Raw genomic sequence first — 20,969 nt, forward strand, 5'->3', positions numbered from 1 at the left:
CTGACTCAGTACAGATGGGGCACTGCCTCACTGGCACTCCTGGGCTCCCGAATTTTGTTCAGTTTTGTCCCTAAGGCTCCGAGTGTGCCTCGAGCAGCGAAGGTGGGCAAGCGCCTAAGAACTTTGAGAACTCCAAAGAGCTGGGGGAGCAAACCTGAGACACTGGGCTCTCAGCATTATGGCAGGGAAAACAAAGGATGGAGGGAAAACAAAGCTGAGAGGCAAAAGGGAGGCTCCAGAGTGCCTTGAGTTGCAGTGCCTTTGGCAGATTCCCCAGCTTCTGCTGAACCTCAGGAAGCATTGCGGCCTGAGGATTTTCACTTGCTCAAAGATGCTAACCAAATGAAACAGAACACTTCCTGGCAATGTCAGACCTCCTGTGAGATTACCAGTAGTGCGCAGGACACGGCAATGTCCACAATTGTTCTTGCAGGCGTGGATGGGGAGAACAATGCAAACACTGCAAAGCCCCAGAATTTCCGAAGGTACTGCATAGAAGGCGCTGTGGCAGTCTTGGTTCCCTTCCTCGTGCTTGTGACAGTTGCGTGCTGCGTGCTTATCTGGTGTTGGCGGCAGGAAAACCGGTGAGTTGTTGTTCCCCCGCTCCCTCTCCTCCTCTCCCCCTCCCAAATTCTTTACCGTATCTTTGTTAACATTATTATATGGCTGCTGCCAGCCAGGAAGCAGTTGTCGTTAGCGTATTGTGAAGTGAGCAGTTAGTTTTTGACCAGACTCTTCTGAAATTTCTGCTGTCCAGTGTTTTAGGTGGCCTCTAATTCCTGGGCATTCTGTTCTGGAGCCCATTTTTCTGTTGCTGGTCTTAGCGAAGCTTGGCCCTTCCGCAGCAAGAGCAGAGCCAGGGACAGCCGTAGGCAAAGCAAGGCCAGGAAGAGAAATGCAGGAGCTGAGAGAGAGTGCCATCAGAGAGAGAAGCGCAGCAGTGCCAGTTCCCCCAGCACAAGGCACCCTGTTCTGGGACGCCCTGAATTGCAGGTGTCCGCCTCAGCCAAGGTGTGCCAGCTCCTGGGAGCATGGGGATGAGCCCTGCCAGCTGCGGGCATTGCCTTGGAGAGGGGCAGTCAGTGTGTCACAGCCGCACCTGAGCGCTGCCAGCGTGCGTGTCTTCAGCACACACAGAGCTTGTGTGTTTAATTACACATCCCAAAGAGCGGATGGGCAGCACCTCACCGAACAGGGAGCCGAGGCCGTCACCTTGTTGGTCCAGGGCCAGGGCCGGGCAGGGAGCTGAGTACTGGTCCTTGCAAGGCGCTCTGAAAAAGGGCAGTCGGTGGCTGTGGTGACTGGGCCATGCAGAGCCCGGCTGTGGACCCCTGTCTCTGCGGGCGCCAGGTCTTCTTGCTGGGACAGCACGTGCAGAGCAGGCAGGTCAGGATGGCTGGCGAGGCACTGGGGAGGAGACAAGCTGGGGCAGGATGTGGAGGGGAGCAGAGTCCCAGCGGAGGGCACAGGGCACCCTGTTTTCTGCACAGAGCATGTGTGCCCACAGCTCACGCACAGCCGGATGCCTGCACCCCGCTGCCTCGCACCCGCCTGGCACCGCAGCCGCAGCACGGCCTCAGCAAATTCCTGTCTCCGCAGGCGCCTCGCCGCAGCCCAGGCAGCCCAGACTGACACCCGCAGCCGCTCCGTGAGCCCCTACAGGCAGCCTGACCACCGTCGTACGCCTGAGAGCCAGGCCCGACACCAGCGGCCACCATCAGTGCCTGGAAGACCGACCCGCCTGCCACCAGCCCGGCCTCCACGGCCCCCACGCACGGCAGCAGACCAATGGAAGGCACGCGACCGGCCCAGTATCCCCCAGTCCTCGTGGACACAGACATCACCTCCACGGCCCCCTCCACCCTCTTCCAAGGGCTGGGGCAGGCCCCCGGGATGCAGCCTTGGCCACACTTCCAATAAATATTGAATAATACAGCACAGCAGTCCGGGTCTTATGTACAGCAACACCCAGGAACCCACAGCAGGACTTTGTGACTGATCGAAAAGTAACCCTGAGGGTCCTCGGTGCTGGGGGTCAGCCAGACTGTGCCCACCATGCAGGGAACGCAGGGGAAGGGAGCTGGGGAGCAGCACAGCAGGAGCAGACAGAAGGGCTGTGAGCGCGGCAGCGACCCTGCACAGCGCTCACCCGAGAACCCCCTGCTCAAACTGGCAGTGCCGCAGCCACACACAAGCTCGGGCCCTTCCTGATCCTGGGCCGAGGCCAGGCTCCCCACAGCCAGCCCTCCTCAGGTCCTGACACTGCACGGATGGCCGATTTTGGCCAGGGTGCCCCATGCCAACGCTCCTACGGCTCAGCTCTCCTCAAGGAGTACAAGAAAAAATTTCTAACTCTTTGGAGTCAGGGCTGGGATTGCCACACGCTGGCACAAGCAACTGGAACCAGAGGGGAGACCCGAGGTGCTGCCACCACCAAAGGTAAGAGATCCTCATTTGAAAAATCTCACTTGAGGGTGGCCGTCTCCTCCCATGTGGCTCCTTGGAGGAGCAGAAAGCTCGGGTCGAGCTCCGGAGTCCCCTCTGGGGGTGAGGATGAGTTGTCTCCCCGTGGATGGGCCCAGGGTTGGAGGGCACAGGGCTGAAGCTCTGTCTTCTCGGGGACAGCCAAGCCTCACCTTCTGTCCTTTGCCATGTACAGGCCTCAGCTTCTTCCTCCCTCAGATTTGTCTGGGGCCAGAAGCCGAAGGAGAGAAGGCTCTCAGTTAACGGTTAACCGGTGCACGGTTAACGGTTGGACCTGATCATCTTGTTAGCATTCACGAAGACACATAAGCCACAAAGTGATGATATGAAGGTGCTTTTATTAGGCGCTGGAAGTTAGGGGCATGCCTGCCCAAATCTAACTTCGTCCGATTTGTTCACTCAGTTCTCTTTTATCTCCTAAAATATTACATATGCATTAAGTTTTACAACACATCTATGCATATTCATTTCCTAGCTCCTCCTAGCCCCGCTTTGTATGCTAATTATCTAATCAGTCCTTCTGTGCTTGCATATCACTCTCTGGTGGTCGTCCGGGTGGTCGTCGGGATGAAGTAAGATGTCTTCATCAGAGCTGAACTTTTACCTTTACCTACCAGTAAATTCTCTGATGATTGCCCGTGTGGGATCTGTACCACTTGTGTCCATGGTACCTGGTCCTCCCTTTTTCTTCTAGATCCTTTTTGGTGGGCTACCAATATCCCTTTATCCAATTTTGGATATACCAATGTTTCTCTTATCCCATAATCTGTTGCTATTTTCATGTGTTACTATGCACCGGTAGTTTCCTTCGTTGACATTAGTAACACTAAACAGGGTTAGGGTGGTAGCTCCTCTCAGTTGTAGGCCCAGTTCTGGGGTATTACTTACGTACGCCTTCCCCTTCCGTGCAGCCTTCAATCCTGTATTGTCCCCGGCTGTGTTTATGTCTATTTCCTGGCTCTGTCCGGAGTCATTTATTTTCCCCCAGACCACCTGTAGAGAGCTAATTGTTATTGGTTTATCGTCGTGCATTCCACATTCCAAAGTAACATTTTCTCCTTTGAATATTTCCTCTTTCTTATATTTTTCTGGTATTTCTAGGAGCCCAATTACAAGGTATTTACACAAAACAATTACTGTTGTCGTTACCGTTGTTAAGAACCCCGACATTGTATGGTTATATGCGCCTCATCTGTAGTTTTGTATCTCCGATTGCTCGCACCGACCAAAGTTCAGGAACCTTTTTCACCCGAGTGTAATGAATCCAAGCATCCACCCCTTCTACCTTTACAGCTGTAAAAGTAGTCAATAATACTTGATAAGGTTCGGCCCACCGTTCTTTCAGGGGTTCTTCATTCCAGTTTTTGATGTACACTCGGTCGCCTGGCTGAATGTCGTGGACAGGGTTTTCCAGTGACAACGGTCGGTTCCACACCAAAACACTTCGATGTTGAGCTAAAGTTTTGCCAAGAGACAATACATAATTATAAACATCCTGGTTCCCTGTTATGTGCATATTAGGATTTGGTTCTGAGGATTCATAAGGCTTTCCATATATAATCTCGTATGGGCTTACTGCCATTCCACTCCTTGGCTTTATCCTTATTCTCAGTAAGGCTATAGGCAAAGCTTGTGGCCATTGTATTTTGGCTTCCTGGCAGATTTTACTGATCTGTCCCTTTAGTGTTTGGTTCACCCTTTCTACCTGTCCACTAGATTGGGGTCCCCATGCAGTATGTAAATGCCAAGAAATTCCTAATAGCCGGCTTACGTCTTTAACCACAGATGCAACAAAGTGCGGTCCCCTATCCGAGGATATTCCTAACGGTACCCCGAACCTCAGAATGATTTCCCGCAAGAACCATTTTACTGTCTCTTTAGCTTGATTGGTGCGACAGGGAAGGGCTTCTGGCCATCCGGAAAAGGTGTCAACCCCTACTAACAAATACCTATATCCCCTAGTCCTAGGTAACTCTACAAAATCAACTTGCCAGTAATCTCCTGGTTCTATCCCTACTCTCACTCTTCCCATTTCAGCATGTTTTCTTGCTACTGGATTATTTTTCAAACAAATCTCACACTTTGACGTTACTGATTTTGCCACTGTTAACATATGTGTAGAGATAATGCTACGTTTTAAAAATGTTACCATTGCCTCTGCACCCCAGTGACACTCATTATGTCTTGTCTGAAGTATTTCTCGCATCACCAAGGGGGGTATTACTACCTGGCCCGTAGCGGTCACATACCATCCATCAGAGTTCTTTCGGGCCTTTAGGAGATTTGCTAATTTCTCATCCTCTGGCGAATATCTTGCTTCCTTGGGAAGATTAAGACGAGCGGGGCCTACCTTGAGTGGTACCAGAGCCATCACATTCCACACCTTCTGAGCAATTTGTCGAGCTGCTCGATCTGCCAACCGATTCCCTTCTGATATCTTTGAGGTTCCTCCTTGATGGGCTTTGCAGTGCATGATAGCCACTTGTTTTGGTTTTTGTACCGCATTTATCAGACTTAACACCTCCTCGTGATATTGGATTATATCACGATTATATTGGCCCCTTGTGAGGACAACAGCCCTCTTTCTTTCCATAATACTCCATGAACGTGGACCACTCCAAAGGCATACTTTGAATCTGTCCAAATATTTCCCATCTTTCCTTTACTCAGTTCCAGTGCTCGAGTTAGGGCTAACAGTTCTGCTCGCTGTGCTGATGTTCCAGGTGGTAAAGGTTTTGCTTCGATTACTGTCTTCAGGATTGTTACTGCATACCCTGCATATCGTGCTCCATTCTTCACAAAACTACTACCATCAGTAAAAGTTCCCAGTCATACCTTTCAAGGGGTACATCCTTCAAATCTTCAATCAAATCCATTCAGATCTTCAATCTCAGAGATCTTCTCCAACCTAAGTGATTCCATGATAGTTCAGCAAGTGTCAAACTGTCCAAACAAATTCTGTCATACAAAAAGGCAGAAGTAAGTCCTTTAAAAGGTTATAGTTATAATTTGGAAAGAAGGAAGATCAGCTATTAAGACTAGAGATGTAAATCCTAGAAAGGGAAAATGCTAAAAGAGTTTGGAAGAAATCTTCTGACTGGTCTTAAACGCTCCGTTGCACTTCGAGGAAACTCATTAACTCTTTAAGGACTGAAGCTGAAAGTACAAGTTTTGTGTCCTGAAGGGCATAAAATTATTGGAGAGTGTCCAGAGGAGGTTGCTGAAGATGGTGAAAGGTCTGGTGGGCAAGAGGTGTGAGGAGCAGCTGAAGTCTCTTGGTTTGTTCAGCCGAGAGAAGAGGCGACTGAGGGGAGGCCTCATGGCGGCCCTCAGCTTCCTGAGGAGGGGAGTGGAGGGGCAGGCGCTGATCTCTTCTCTCTGGGGACGCGAGGGAACAGCACGGAGCTGGGACAGGGCAGGTTCAGGCTGGGCGTTAGGAAAGGGTTCTTCCCTGTGAGGGTGGCTGCCAATACTGATGCCTTGTTTGAGAAGCGTCCCATGGTGGTGGTTCTTCCAAATCCAGGTCACAGAAGAAGCAGAGAAACAGCCTGCATGTTTTCCTTGCAGCAATGTCTTGACAGGCACTTTGTGAAAGCCAGCAGACACAGGCGCTGAGGAGAGAGGAGGCTTGTGAGAAAGCTGCATTTGCTCAGCATTTTCTGGCTGATGTTGTGGCCTCAGTCTGCAGCACTCTTGCTGAGAGCGGCTCTTCCTGTGACTCAGCTGAGAGAGCTTTGTAATTTCTTTCCTTCTTTTTCCGTGTGCTAGCGCCCAAAGTACGAAGATGATGGCAATGCTGAACACAGAGGGCTCCTGGTTTTGAGAGCCCTTCTGCCCCTTTCTTAAGAATTTCCTGAGTAAGGGAGAAATGAGTGGACAGGAGAAACTGGACGCTCCTGTTGTCTCACTCCCAAGCCCTCATGCAGGTCGAGGGGGCTCTGGCCCATCTCCGTGATGGTGGGGAACTGCAGGAAACAGCCAGGGCCAGAGAGGTTTCACAAAGCTCACCCCTTTAGCTATTGATCAATCTTCTGCTTTTGTTAGTTCAGCAACACCTCTGTTCTGGTTTGGTTTTGCAGCACTGAATTCTTTCTCTGCATTTCTCTGAATGCTTTCTCTAGGAAGTCAGTACACACCCAGACCGACTGCCCGTCCAAACATGCGGCAGTTCAGGTCTCCGGATGCGGGGAGTGTCTGAGCCTCTTGCTGCCATCGGCGGGGGCAGAGAGACTGCTTGCGTGAGGTGCGAGCAGGTGGACGACCTGGTCCGCATGGTGGCGGAGCTCAAGGAGGAGGTGCAGAGGTTGAGGGATATCAGGGAGTGCGAGCGGGAGATAGACTGGTGGAGCGACTCCCTGCAGGACTGGAGGGAGAGGGACCAGGGTGAGACGCTCCAAAGGGGGGTGGACCCCCTGCCCTGTCGCCATCGGGCAGAGGGAGGGGACCTGCGAGTTGAGGAGGAATGGAGACAGGTCCCTGCTCGACCTCGCAGGAGATGCCCTCCCCTTCCGGTGCCGCCTTCCCAGGTGCCCTTGAACAATAGGTTTGAGGCCCTGGAGCTGGAGAGACCGGTGGGTGAGGATGAGGTAGGGAAGCCTACCCAGGAGGATGCCTGAGGTGAGGAAGTTGACTCCACGCCTCAGGACTGCCTCCACCAAGAAAGAAAGAAGGGTGATCGTTGTGGGCGACTCCCTCCTCAGGGGAATGGAGGGCCCTATTTGTTGGCCTGACCCCACACATAGGGAAGTCTGCTGCCTCCCTGGGGCCAGGGTCAGAGACATTACCAGGAAGCTTCCAAACCTGGTTCGCCCCTCTGACTATTACCCGCTTTTGATAGTCCAGGCTGGCAGCGACGATGTTGAAAAGAGAAGCCTCCAAGGCTATCAAACAGGACTATAGGGGGCTGGGACGATTGGTGGAGGGAGCGGGAGTGCAGGTGGTGTTTTTGTCCATCCCTACGGGGGAAGGGAGAGGCACGGAGAGGACATGGAAAGCTCGCGTGGTTAATAGGTGGCTCAGAGGCTGGTGCCAGCACAGAAATTTTGGGTTTTTTCACCATGGGGAGCTTTACTCGGCACCCGGCCTGATGGCCCCAGACGGGTCCCTATCTCCAAGGGGAAAACGGATCCTAGGCCAGGAGCTGGCGGGGCTCATAGAGAGCGCTTTAAACTAGGTAAGAAGGGGGACGGGGCTCAAACAAGGCTTGTTGGAGCTGTGCCGGGGGAAACAATGGCTAGGCCGGGGAAGAAGGCGATGGCCCAGCTGAAGTGCATCTACACTAATGCACGCAGCATGGGTAACAAACAGGAGGAGCTGGAAGCCATCGTGCAGCAGGCAGGCTAGGACTTGGTTGCCATCACGGAGACGTGGTGGGACCGCTCCCACGACTGGAGTGCTGCAATGCCTGGCTATCGGCTCTTCAGGAGGGACAGGCAGCACAGAGGGGGTGGTGGCGTGGCTCTCTACATCAGAGAATCTTTTGATGTTGTGGAACTCCAGGCTGGGAATGATAAGGTTGAAACCCTGTGGGTTAGGATCCGCGGGAAGGCCGGCAAGGCTAGCATCCTGGTCGGGGTCTGTTATAGACCGCCGAACCAGGATGAGGAGACGGATGAGGAGTTTTATAGGCAACTGACAGAAGTTGCAAAATCGTCGGCGCTTGTCCTCGTGGGGGACTTCAACTTCCCGGACATATCCTGGAAACACAACACGGCACAGAGAAAGCAGTCTAGGAGGTTTCTGGAGAGCGTGGGAGATAGCTTCCTGACGCAGCTGGTCAGTGAACCTACCAGGGGTGGTGCCCCGCTAGACCTTCTCTTCACAAACAGAGAAGGACTGGTGGGAGATGTGGTGGTCGGAAACTGTCTTGGGCAGAGTGACCACGAAATGGTAGAGTTCTCTATTCTTGGTGAGGCCAGGAAGGGGACCAGTAAAACTGCTGCATTGGACTTCCGGAGGGCTGACTTTGAGCTGCTCAGGACGCTGGTTGGCCGAGTCCCTTGGGAGGCGGTTCTGAAGGGCAGAGGAGTCCAGGAAGGCTGGGCGCTCCTCAGGAAGGAAATCGTGATGGCACAGGAGCGGTCCGTCCCCACGTGTCCAAAGACGAGCCGGCATGGAAGAAGACCGGCCTGGCTCAACAGAGAGTTGCGGCTTGTGCTTAGCAGAAAAAAGAGGGTTTATAATCTTTGGAGAAAAGGGCAGGCCACTGAGGAGGACTACAAGGATGTAGCGAGGCTGTGCAGGGAGAAAATTAGAAAGGCCAAAGCTCATCTGGAGCTCAACCTGGCTACTGCCGTTAAAGACAACAAAAAATCCTTTTACAAATATATCAACGCGAAACGGAGGACTAAGGAGAATCTCCATCCTTTACTGGATGCGAGGGGAAACCTAGTTACTAAGGATGAGGAAAAGGCTGAGGTGCTTAATGCCGCCTTTGCCTCAGTCTTTAGCGGCAATACCGGTTGTTCTCTGGATACCCAGTGCCCTGAGCTGGTGGAAGGGGATGGGGAGCAGGATGTGGCCTTCGCTATCCATGAGGAAATGGTTGGCGACCTGCTACGGAGCTTGGATGTGCGCAAGTCGATGGGGCCGGATGGGATGCACCCGAGGGTACTGAAAGAACTGGCGGAGGAGCTGGCCGAGGCACTTTCCATCATTTATCGGCAGTCCTGGCTATCGGGGGAGGTCCCAGTTGACTGGCGGCTAGCCAATGTGACGCCCATCTATAAGAAGGGCCGCAGGGCAGACCCGGGGAGCTATAGGCCTGTCAGTTTGACCTCAGTAAGGCTTTTGACACCGTTCCCCACAACATTCTCCTCAAGAAACTGGCTGCTCGGGGCTTGGACTGGCGTACGCTTCGCTGGGTTAGAAACTGGCTGGATGGCCGGGCCCAGAGAGTTGTGGTGAATGGAGTCAAATCTGGTTGGAGGCCGGTCACTAGTGGTGTCCCCCAGGGCTCGGTACTGGGGCCGGTCCTCTTTAATATCTTTATCGATGATCTGGATGAGGGCGTCCAGTGCACCCTCAGTAAGTTTGCAGATGACACCAAGCTAAGTGCGTGTGTCGATCTGCTCAAGGGCAGGAAGGCTCTGCAGGAGGATCTGGATAGGCTGGAGCGATGGGCTGAGGTCAACTGTATGAAGTTCAACAAGGCCAAGTGCCGGGTCCTGCACCTGGGGCGCAACAACCCCAAGCAGAGCTACAGGCTGGGAGATGAGTGGCTGGAAAGCTGCCTGGCCGAGAGGGACCTGGGAGTATTGGTTGATAGTCGGCTGAATATGAGCCAGCAGTGTGCCCAGGTGGCCAAGAAGGCCAACGGCATCCTGGCCTGCATAAGAAGCAGTGTGGCCAGCAGGTCTAGGGAAGTGATTGTGCCCCTGTACTCGGCTCTGGTGAGGCCGCACCTCGAGTACTGTGTTCAGTTTTGGGCCCCTCGCTACAGGAAGGACATGGACGTGCTCGAGCGAGTCCAGAGAAGGGCGACCAAGCTGGTGAGGGGTCTGGAGAACAAGCCTTACGAGGAGCGGCTGAGGGAGCTGGGCTTGTTCAGCCTGGAGAAGAGGAGGCTCAGGGGCGACCTTATCGCTCTCTACAGTTACCTTAAAGGAGGCTGTAGAGAGGTGGGGGTTGGTCTGTTCTCCTACGTGCCTGGTGACAGGACGAGGGGGAATGGGCGAAAGTTGCGACAGGGGAGTTTTAGGTTGGATGTTAGGACGTACTTCTTTACCGAAAGGGTTATTAAGCATTGGAACGGGCTGCCCAGGGAGGTGGTGGAGTCACCATCCCTGGAGGTCTTTAAAAGACGTTTAGATGTAGAGCTTAGCGATATGGTTTAGTGGAGTACTTAGTGTTAGGTCGGAGGTTGGACTCGATGATCTTGAGGTCTCTTCCAACCTAGAAATCTGTGATACTGTGATACTGTGAATTCATTAGAGAGCAGAAGTGGGGGACAGCCCTGCTCTTGTGAGAGAGCCTGAGGAACCCCTAACAGTGCCGAAGGGCAGCAAAAGTACGATTGATACCAAGATCATGTAAAATCCTTTTTCTCTCTTTCTCTTCCCCCATTTCTTTTTTATGTATTTACTTATTTATTTATTTTGAGGGGATGCATGAATGAGAACCCTTTATTGTAAATACCGTGCATCTGAAAAGGTGAGCCTTCAGGCAGACGTACTGGCAAGCTTTGGCTCAGCCCCAGAACTACATCATCGTTGGCATAAGCACGACTGGTTGGGCAGAGGGCTGTGACTGGAGTGCTGCGAGGGACGGTTCTAGGCTCATCAGGAGGGATAGGCAGGGCAGGTGAGGCAGGGGGCTGGCGCAATGACACGGTTGAGAGCCTCTGAGTGAGGATTAAGGGACAAACCAATAATGCGGATGTTGTTGTGGGAGTTGGAGACGGCCTCCCATCCCGAGTGACTACACGGATGGGTGGTTCAACAAGGAATTAGGCAATGTCTCCAGATCAGCTGCCCTTGTCCCTAAGTGGGTGGGTGACTTTGGGTTGCCAGATGTTAGCAGGGAATGACAAGAAGCAGACACAAACAGGTCCAGGAAATTCCTAAAGCACCTCGATGATAACTTCTTGATCCAGGTACTAAGGGAGCTGACTCGGAAAGGTGCCCTTCTAGATTGCTGCTTGTAAACCGAGAATGTCTCCTGCGTGAAGTGGCGAATGGCAGCCATCTTGGCTACGGTGGCCACAAAGACGTCGAGCTGAAAATCTTTGGTGATAGGAAGAAAACTGCCAGTAAAACTTCCACCAGTGGCTGTGCCACTGCCGCAGACTCACCACCGGGTGCCGCCTCAGCACAGGTTGGTGGAGCCAGAGTGCTCTGGGGGGGTGGTGGTGGGATTTGTGTCCCCTCATCTTTGGGGAGCACCACGTTGTCCTCTGAGGGAGTGGCGGCTGCCCCTGCTCCTGGTCAGGTTCCAGGGAGCAGGGAGCAGCTGCCCCGGGAGCGGAGGATTCAGGAGAAGCGGTGGTGGGGGACCGGGGTGGGTGGGGGCCTGCAGCAGGCAGGAGCCTGTGGGGTGCAGGGGCTCCCTGTGCGGCATGGCCCCCAGGCCTCAGCTCCAGCGGCTGTGGGGCACCAGTGTCCCCATCACCATGGGCTGACCCCAGACACAGATGGGGGGACACGGAGGAGCAGCGGGTAGGGGCAGCACCGCAGGTGGGAGCAGCACCACACGAACTGTGAGCCCGGCACCCCAGACCAGGCATTGGCCTTAGGCAGCGGGTGGAGGATGGTGGGGATGTGAGCGGGCTGGTATGGGATCAGCATCGCTCCAGGGATGGGGGCAGCAAGCAGGCCCTGGAGACAGGGGTGGGGGTAGTTTGGGGTACTTTCAGGTTAGTAGGGTTTCCTTGGTTTTCCACCTCCTCTCTTTTGCAGGGGTGCCAATGCTGCTCCCATCTGTGGTGGAAGCGGGCCCTGTGGTACCGCCACTGGTACCATGGAGCTGTGATGGGGAGCCAATGGGCCGGCTGTCTGTAGGGGTCCCCAGGAGGTGCCTGTCTGGGGTGTTCGCGGTGGGTTGGGGGATGCTGGGGCTGGGGCTGCTGGTACTGGAGTTGCCAATACCAGCATGGGCTGGGGAAGCTGGGGCTGGGCGTGCTGGCACCAAGTTGGGGATGCTGCTACCAGTCCTGGACAGAGATGCCGGTAGTGGTGCTGGGACCTTGTGGAGATACCAATAGTGGAGCTGGGGGCAATCAGGGTGCTGGAGGTGGTACTGGAAGCGGGACAGTGATGTTGGTACTCGGGTGGTGATGCTCTTACTGGGGCCATGTTGCTGGTACTAGGACAGATTTGGTGGGGCATCTCCACTGGTACTGGGATGCTGATGCTTGTACTGGGACAGCAGTGCACGTAGTGGGACAGCTGTGCTTGGAACTGGGACGGTGATTGTGCACCTCAAAGACTGGTCAGCCCCTAGGAAGTAATGGCTGCATTCAGAGGCGGGGAAGAAGAAAAAACAGGTTCAACAAAAAGAGCAAAGATCAGCCACGCTTCTCACGGCATCTGCCTTTGCAAAGGCAAGTGCCCTTCAAAGCCCACAGACATCGTGTCAGCTCCTTCAACTGGCTGCCAGCCTGCGACTTGCCACCCGCAGAGCATGAATGCCATCACCTTGGCAATTCAGGAAATCATTAGGTAACATTCCCTAGTCTCAAAGACAGATTCTGTAGCCGGATAAATCACCATTGGAAATCGGGTAAAACAAGAGTTTTACTTGAAAGCCTATGAGCAAGAAGTGTAAGCTGAAATGCAGAATTTCTTCAGAACTTTGCTGTGACACTGTGCCAAGCCGTGAGGTCACAACACCTCTCCGTGATGCTGCGAGGGCCATGAGGTCCCAACGCTGCTCCGTGACACCGTGAGGGCTGCAAGGTCACAATAGCTCTCGGTGATGCAGTGCTGGGCCGTGAGGTCCTGACACCCCATTGTGACGCTGGGTCAGGCCACAGGCACTGCTCCGCACCGGTCCTGACAGCAGCACTAGCTGCAGCTGCAGCGGCGGTGGTGGAAGCATGGTGCGAGTGTGGGGAGCCACGGCCCCTGCCTGCGTCCTCTTCCTCCTCCTGGTGGCCCTGTGTGCCTGGGGTGCCCAGGCTGCGCCATGGCGACCACCGGGAGCAGGTGGGTGGGCAGGGCCGGGGCCAACACCAAACCCTGGGCGGCATGGTGCTGCGCGGCACGCATATGGATGGAGGGGACGGGGACGGGATAGCAGCAGGGCCGGGCGGGCACCGCGGGCAGGGGGCAGGCAGGAGGCAGAAGCCCCGCAGGGTGGCACGGTGGGGCCGTGGCTGCTGCGGGGTTGTTTCCTGCCGGGGGGGCCGTGAGTGGCGCTGGGGCCGAGAAGCCTGGGTCTGAGCCCCTGTGGGGCTGAGGCCGCTGGCCCCTCTTGGGAAACTTCCACCTGCATCTTTGTCCCGTGACATTGCCTCAGCCCCCTCAGTCACTGCAGGGTGCTGGGGAAGAGGGAGAGCACAGCATGCCATGGCAACTTCTCTCATCTCTGCTTGATTTTAGATGATGATGGTGTTGCTTCTCCATATCCAGCTTCTCAGCTGGATCATGGTTTGGAGCCTCAGGAGGATCCCCGAGGTACGTTGCGAGTGTGCTTCCTTGAAGGAAGATGGCTAATGGGCTGTAATAGTTTATTCAGGGTCTTCCAAGTGCGTTTGTGCCTTGAGGGGGCTTGCACAAATGAGCCCTGAATATTTCTTCACTTGGAGAGATGCCACCCCTGCCCCTCTCCACAGAGAGGGAAGAACCCAGGCTTTTCTTCCTATTTGGGCCATGTCATTACCTGAGCCCCAGCCAGTGCCTCCCGGTCACTGAGGAAGAGGCAGGCCCCAAGAGGCAATGGAAGCTCCCCTTACCTGTGTCTGATCCCACTTGTGCCCACAGGCAGTACTGGTCAAGTGCCTCCATGGAATCCTGCTCCTGAGCCTGCCAGTATGGGTCCCACAGGTGGTAAGTTGTCCGTGTTCATTTCCTTGCTGTTTGTTAACGGTCTGTTGAGCTAGCTCAGCAAGGGTTCAGCTGCTCACTGGCCAGGGGCTTCTCCATGACAAACATGGATGATCATTTTTCCCGGGGTCTGCACGCTCCCCCTGCAGTGGGGTCTTCCTTTGTGTCCAGCAGAGATCTTCCCGTAAGAAACACCTGAGGGGCCACACCTTTGGCGGCATGCTCCCTGCGGGGTGTTGCGCACAGCCTGGAGAGAGGATTTGGGAAGAGGCCAAGAGGGAGCCTCCAGCTCAGCAGGCCCCTTTGCGGCTTTGGAAATCCTGGCTCGTGTCTGGGTCCCACATCCTTGCCTGAGCCCCCTCCAGTCGCTGCAGGTCACTAAGGAAGAGGTAGATCACACCATGCAAGGGGAATGTTTCTCTTCTGTGCTTGATTGCAGCAGTTCTCGTAGGCTCTGGCTACTCGACACCTCAGCCTGATGTGGACCACGAGCCTCAGGTTAATCTGCCAGGTAAGTCAGCGGAAGGAAGGAGCATCTAGGTGCTGCAGAGCCAGCAGGCACCTTGCGCTTGAGTTGAGACCTGGGGTGGGCACGGGGAGGGCCCTTCTCCGGGCGGCTCCACGCATGCTTAGTTTGTACCAGCACGGTGCCACTGCAGGCACCCAGCAACTGTTTGCAAGATGCTCTTGAGTGGCAGGGAGAGACGAGTACCATGGAGCAGTCCCCTCTTTGAACTGCATTCTCTGTCACTCTGGTCCAGAAGGAGTATGTTGACGTAGTTCACAGGAGGGACTCCACTTGTGTTTACAGATGGGACCGAAGGCAAAGGTGATCCAGGTTCCCAGATGGGTTCCAGGACTGAAGCTCTGGGAGATGGCCTGGGTAAGTTGTGGCTTTTGACTTCCTTTGAGAGCTGCCAGTTCAAAGCCCAAACGTCAGCCAGGCATCTCTGCAGGTGGGAGGGTATAGACCGGCACGTGTGTGTGCCCTGTCAAGGCACGAGCCCTGGTATGCTCTCCTACTGAGCTATTGATGTAGATGGCGCTGGGACAGAAACTTCTCACGGGTCTTTGGTTGCAGAAGTGTCCCCAGGGAGGGCTTTGCCAGATCCTCGGCTGCTTCCGGCGCTGGAGCCCAGCTGGTATCCCAGGGGTGGGTAGTCATTTCACTGACTTCACAAACTAAGCCCTGGTTCTCCAAATTGCACTGGTGCCAAAGTTAACTTCCTACTTTCTCTTCAGGTCCTCTAAGAGCAAAGGACAATGCTGAAATAAGAAAATCTTCCCCAACATCCTCTGACATCGTAGAGGATATCATAAAGGAGTTAGAGGAGGCAGCACCTGGTGGGTATATTTCTCTCTGTCCGCCATAAGACTTGGGAAGGTGAGGTTCTAAATCCATGTGTGGACACACCGTAACCTGCACAGCAGGAAGGGATGGATCAGAGCGGAGACACTCAATTTCACACCTAGCAGGCACTGGTGAGCCTCAGAGAAGGCCGAGAGCCTCTGCTGCCGCTTGTGGGTCACGCCGTGTCCCAGGGGCAGCTGCTAGCCCAGCATTACCATTACTGGTCCGAGCTGTTCCGTGCAAACATTGGTATCCAGCCAGCAGCAAAGGGCTTCTGCTGAACTTGTGTTCAGCTCCCGCACAGCGCTGCTTGCAGCTGGGCGAGTTCAAGGCAGGAGGCACATCCCAAGCAGTGCTTGCTGTCCCCTGAGCAGGGAGACACATGTCACCAGAGGGAAGAGCACCCTTGGGCAGAGGAGGGAAAGCGCAGGCAGATTTGGGGCAGCGGCTGGGATCGAAGCAGCCCAGCCCAGCCCTCTCGTTCTCCTTGATGTCTGAGGATTCTCGGTGACAGCCTGCAGGCAGGGGCGAGTTCAAGCTGCACACCCAGCTTGATGCCCGACCCCTAACTTGTAGGAGCTGAAAGGAAAGGCACTTACCTCAGTCTCAGCTGATTTAGCTGTCCACTTCTAGTTGGGTTTCAAATGACTTGGCCAAACGTCTTGGGATGGAGTCAGCATAATGGGATGGACATGCTTCTCAGAAGGGCTGTTCCTGCCTCTGAACTGGATGCAGCTTTTTTATGTCCTCTTTGAAGGCACGAATTGAGCGTCATCTTGCAGTGTACCAAAAATGCACTATGTGCGATGTGAACAAGAAGATCTCCTGCAATCTCCTGGTCTCGCAGCAGGCCAGATTTTGCTGTCTGTGCTGGTAGACTGCCAGGAGTCGAACACTTAGATTTTTCTTTGTGAATGACATGTTGTTTGGAGTAGTGAGTACCTCCCCCAGAAGCCCAGGCCGTAGCTTCTAAACTTTAGGGATGTCTTTTGAGAAGCACTACCTTCCAAAGATACCGTCCTCGAAAGGAGGAGCAGTTCCTTATAGTCACACTGTCCTGCTTTCTTTCTAAAGGGCTGGTTAGAGAGACTGTGCCGAAGGAGGTGCTTTGGCAACGAAGCGGTCGCAGGCTGCCGCTCCCTGGCAAAAGAACAGAGGCAATGAAGTCAACTGCCACACGAGGTAAAGGCTGTTTCTTGGTCATCCGCTGTCACCAGCCAGAACCAGCATGCGTGTGCAGGTTCTTGCCCTGGTACCCGCTCTTGCAGCTCATGTCAGCAGCCAAACCCAAGAGTGTCAGTAGGCAGCAAGTGTTGCAGAGGAAGTCAGGAGTGGCTCCCTGAAGATGGCTGTCTTCCCCGGGCTGTGACAGCAGTGCAGCGGAGGGACGCTCACAAAGCTCTGTGGCTGTGGTTAGAGAGGGGTCACCTCCCAGCGCACCCAGTTCCCAGGGATTTTGGAACTTTGCTCTTGGGGGAACAAGGCCGTCAGAAGCCCACTGAGCAGACAATGGGAAACGGGACCCCTCCTGTGAGCTGAGGCCCAGAGTGATGCCCTGACTCAGTACAGATGGGGCACTGCCTCACTGGCACTCCTGGGCTCCCGAATTTTGTTCAGTTTTGTCCCTAAGGCTCCGAGTGTGCCTCGAGCAGCGAAGGTGGGCAAGCGCCTAAGAACTTTGAGAACTCCAAAGAGCTGGGGGAGCAAACCTGAGACACTGGGCTCTCAGCATTATGGCAGGGAAAACAAAGGATGGAGGGAAAACAAAGCTGAGAGGCAAAAGGGAGGCTCCAGAGTGCCTTGAGTTGCAGTGCCTTTGGCAGATTCCCCAGCTTCTGCTGAACCTCAGGAAGCATTGCGGCCTGAGGATTTTCACTTGCTCAAAGATGCTAACCAAATGAAACAGAACACTTCCTGGCAATGTCAGACCTCCTGTGAGATTACCAGTAGTGCGCAGGACACGGCAATGTCCACAATTGTTCTTGCAGGCGTGGATGGGGAGAACAATGCAAACACTGCAAAGCCCCAGAATTTCCGAAGGTACTGCATAGAAGGCGCTGTGGCAGTCTTGGTTCCCTTCCTCGTGCTTGTGACAGTTGCGTGCTGCGTGCTTATCTGGTGTTGGCGGCAGGAAAACCGGTGAGTTGTTGTTCCCCCGCTCCCTCTCCTCCTCTCCCCCTCCCAAATTCTTTACCGTATCTTTGTTAACATTATTATATGGCTGCTGCCAGCCAGGAAGCAGTTGTCGTTAGCGTATTGTGATGTGAGCAGTTAGTTTTTGTCCAGACTCTTCTGAAATTTCTGCTGTCCAGTGTTTTAGGTGGCCTCTAATTCCTGGGCATTCTGTTCTGGAGCCCATTTTTCTGTTGCTGGTCTTAGCGAAGCTTGGCCCTTCCGCAGCAAGAGCAGAGCCAGGGACAGCCGTAGGCAAAGCAAGGCCAGGAAGAGAAATGCAGGAGCTGAGAGAGAGTGCCATCAGAGAGAGAAGCGCAGCAGTGCCAGTTCCCCCCAGCACAAGGCACCCTGTTCTGGGACGCCCTGAATTGCAGGTGTCCGCCTCAGCCAAGGTGTGCCAGCTCCTGGGAGCATGGGGATGAGCCCTGCCAGCTGCGGGCATTGCCTTGGAGAGGGGCAGTCAGTGTGTCACAGCCGCACCTGAGCGCTGCCAGCGTGCGTGTCTTCAGCACACACAGAGCTTGTGTGTTTAATTACACATCCCAAAGAGCGGATGGGCAGCACCTCACCGAACAGGGAGCCGAGGCCGTCACCTTGTTGGTCCAGGGCCAGGGCCGGGCAGGGAGCTGAGTACTGGTCCTTGCAAGGCGCTCTGAAAAAGGGCAGTCGGTGGCTGTGGTGACTGGGCCATGCAGAGCCCGGCTGTGGACCCCTGTCTCTGCGGGCGCCAGGTCTTCTTGCTGGGACAGCACGTGCAGAGCAGGCAGGTCAGGATGGCTGGCGAGGCACTGGGGAGGAGACAAGCTGGGGCAGGATGTGGAGGGGAGCAGAGTCCCAGCGGAGGGCACAGGGCACCCTGTTTTCTGCACAGAGCATGTGTGCCCACAGCTCACGCACAGCCGGATGCCTGCACCCCGCTGCCTCGCACCCGCCTGGCACCGCAGCCGCAGCACGGCCTCAGCAAATTCCTGTCTCCGCAGGCGCCTCGCCGCAGCCCAGGCAGCCCAGACTGACACCCGCAGCCGCTCCGTGAGCCCCTACAGGCAGCCTGACCACCGTCGTACGCCTGAGAGCCAGGCCCGACACCAGCGGCCACCATCAGTGCCTGGAAGACCGACCCGCCTGCCACCAGCCCGGCCTCCACGGCCCCCACGCACGGCAGCAGACCAATGGAAGGCACGCGACCGGCCCAGTATCCCCCAGTCCTCGTGGACACAGACATCACCTCCACGGCCCCCTCCACCCTCTTCCAAGGGCTGGGGCAGGCCCCCCGGGATGCAGCCTTGGCCACACTTCCAATAAATATTGAATAATACAGCACAGCAGTCCGGGTCTTATGTACAGCAACACCCAGGAACCCACAGCAGGACTTTGTGACTGATCGAAAAGTAACCCTGAGGGTCCTCGGTGCTGGGGGTCAGCCAGACTGTGCCCACCATGCAGGGAACGCAGGGGAAGGGAGCTGGGGAGCAGCACAGCAGGAGCAGACAGAAGGGCTGTGAGCGCGGCAGCGACCCTGCACAGCGCTCACCCGAGAACCCCCTGCTCAAACTGGCAGTGCCGCAGCCACACACAAGCTCGGGCCCTTCCTGATCCTGGGCCGAGGCCAGGCTCCCCACAGCCAGCCCTCCTCAGGTCCTGACACTGCACGGATGGCCGATTTTGGCCAGGGTGCCCCATGCCAACGCTCCTACGGCTCAGCTCTCCTCAAGGAGTACAAGAAAAAATTTCTAACTCTTTGGAGTCAGGGCTGGGATTGCCACACGCTGGCACAAGCAACTGGAACCAGAGGGGGAGACCCGAGGTGCTGCCACCACCAAAGGTAAGAGATCCTCATTTGAAAAATCTCACTTGAGGGTGGCCGTCTCCTCCCATGTGGCTCCTTGGAGGAGCAGAAAGCTCGGGTCGAGCTCCGGAGTCCCCTCTGGGGGTGAGGATGAGTTGTCTCCCCGTGGATGGGCCCAGGGTTGGAGGGCACAGGGCTGAAGCTCTGTCTTCTCGGGGACAGCCAAGCCTCACCTTCTGTCCTTTGCCATGTACAGGCCTCAGCTTCTTCCTCCCTCAGATTTGTCTGGGGCCAGAAGCCGAAGGAGAGAAGGCTCTCAGTTAACGGTTAACCGGTGCACGGTTAACGGTTGGACCTGATCATCTTGTTAGCATTCACGAAGACACATAAGCCACAAAGTGATGATATGAAGGTGCTTTTATTAGGCGCTGGAAGTTAGGGGCATGCCTGCCCAAATCTAACTTCGTCCGATTTGTTCACTCAGTTCTCTTTTATCTCCTAAAATATTACATATGCATTAAGTTTTACAACACATCTATGCATATTCATTTCCTAGCTCCTCCTAGGCCCCGCTTTGTATGCTAATTATCTAATCAGTCCTTCTGTGCTTGCATATCACTCTCTGGTGGTCGTCCGGGTGGTCGTCGGGATGAAGTAAGATGTCTTCATCAGAGCTGAACTTTTTACCTTTTACCTACCAGTAAATTCTCTGATGATTGCCCGTGTGGGATCTGTACCACTTGTGTCCATGGTACCTGGTCCTCCCTTTTTCTTCTAGATCCTTTTTGGTGGGCTACCAATATCCCTTTATCCAATTTTGGATATACCAATGTTTCTCTTATCCATAATCTGTGCTATTTTCATGTGTTACTATGCACCGGTAGTTTCCTTCGTTGACATTAGTAACACTAAACAGGGTTAGGGTGGTAGCTCCTCTCAGTTGTAGGCCCAGTTCTGGGGTATTACTTACGTACGCCTTCCCCTTCCGTGCAGCCTTCAATCCTGTATTGTCCCCGGCTGTGTTTATGTCTATTTCCTGGCTCTGTCCGGAGTCATTTATTTTCCCCCAGACCACCTGTAGAGAGCTAATTGTTATTGGTTTATCGTCGTGCATTCCACATTCCAAAGTAACATTTTCTCCTTTGAATATTTCCTCTTTCTTATATTTTTCTGGTATTTCTAGGAGCCCAATTACAAGGTATTTACACAAAACAATTACTGTTGTCGTTACCGTTGTTAAGAACCCCGACATTGTATGGTTATATGCGCCTCATCTGTAGTTTTGTATCTCCGATGCTCGCACCGACCAAAGTTCAGGAACCTTTTTCACCCGAGTGTAATGAATCCAAGCATCCACCCCTTCTACCTTTACAGCTGTAAAAGTAGTCAATAATACTTGATAAGGTTCGGACCCACCGTTCTTTCAGGGGTTCTTCATTCCAGTTTTTGATGTACACTCGGTCGCCTGGCTGAATGTCGTGGACAGGGTTTTCCAGTGACAACGGTCGGTTCCACACCAAAACACTTCGATGTTGAGCTAAAGTTTTGCCAAGAGACAATACATAATTATAAACATCCTGGTTCCCTGTTATGTGCATATTAGGATTTGGTTCTGAGGATCATAAGGCTTTCCATATATAATCTCGTATGGGCTTACTGCCATTCCACTCCTTGGCTTTATCCTTATTCT

The 20,969-nt window shown here is 54.3% G+C and overlaps 1 protein-coding gene across 3 annotated transcripts; it reads left to right on the top strand.

Annotated features, from left to right (window-relative positions):
* Nucleotides 1-1,893: 1,893 nt before the first annotated feature.
* LOC136790690 (uncharacterized) lies at nucleotides 1,894-19,843 on the top strand. Of its 3 annotated transcripts, none has more exons than XM_066996020.1 (10): nucleotides 1,894-2,439; nucleotides 13,524-13,598; nucleotides 13,905-13,970; nucleotides 14,407-14,478; nucleotides 14,779-14,850; nucleotides 15,049-15,120; nucleotides 15,210-15,311; nucleotides 16,393-16,500; nucleotides 17,307-17,457; nucleotides 18,474-19,843. In XM_066996020.1, the coding sequence occupies exons 1-10, from the start codon at nucleotides 2,271-2,273 to the stop codon at nucleotides 18,793-18,795; spliced, it is 1,209 nt and encodes a 402-aa protein (XP_066852121.1). In that variant the 5' UTR covers nucleotides 1,894-2,270; the 3' UTR covers nucleotides 18,796-19,843. The 3 variants fall into 3 exon arrangements, with proteins under 3 accessions (XP_066852121.1, XP_066852123.1, XP_066852122.1); XM_066996021.1 differs by lacking the exon at nucleotides 1,894-2,439 and adding an exon at nucleotides 12,039-13,127; XM_066996022.1 differs by lacking the exon at nucleotides 15,049-15,120.
* The last annotated feature ends 1,126 nt before the right edge of the window (nucleotides 19,844-20,969 follow it).

This window comes from Anser cygnoides, chromosome 4, assembly GCF_040182565.1.
Source record: "Anser cygnoides isolate HZ-2024a breed goose chromosome 4, Taihu_goose_T2T_genome, whole genome shotgun sequence".
Taxonomy (NCBI): domain Eukaryota; kingdom Metazoa; phylum Chordata; class Aves; order Anseriformes; family Anatidae; genus Anser; species Anser cygnoides.

Excerpts from the sequence above, each read along its gene's own strand:
- LOC136790690 (XM_066996020.1), top strand. The coding sequence starts at position 2,271 with ATGGCCGATTTTGGCCAGGGTGCCCCATGCCAACGCTCCTACGGCTCA. Across the intron at positions 14,851-15,048 it reads AGCTCTGGGAGATGGCCTGG|AAGTGTCCCCAGGGAGGGCT; the intron begins GTAAGTTGTGGC and ends CTTTGGTTGCAG. Across the intron at positions 17,458-18,473 it reads TGTTGGCGGCAGGAAAACCG|GCGCCTCGCCGCAGCCCAGG; the intron begins GTGAGTTGTTGT and ends CTGTCTCCGCAG.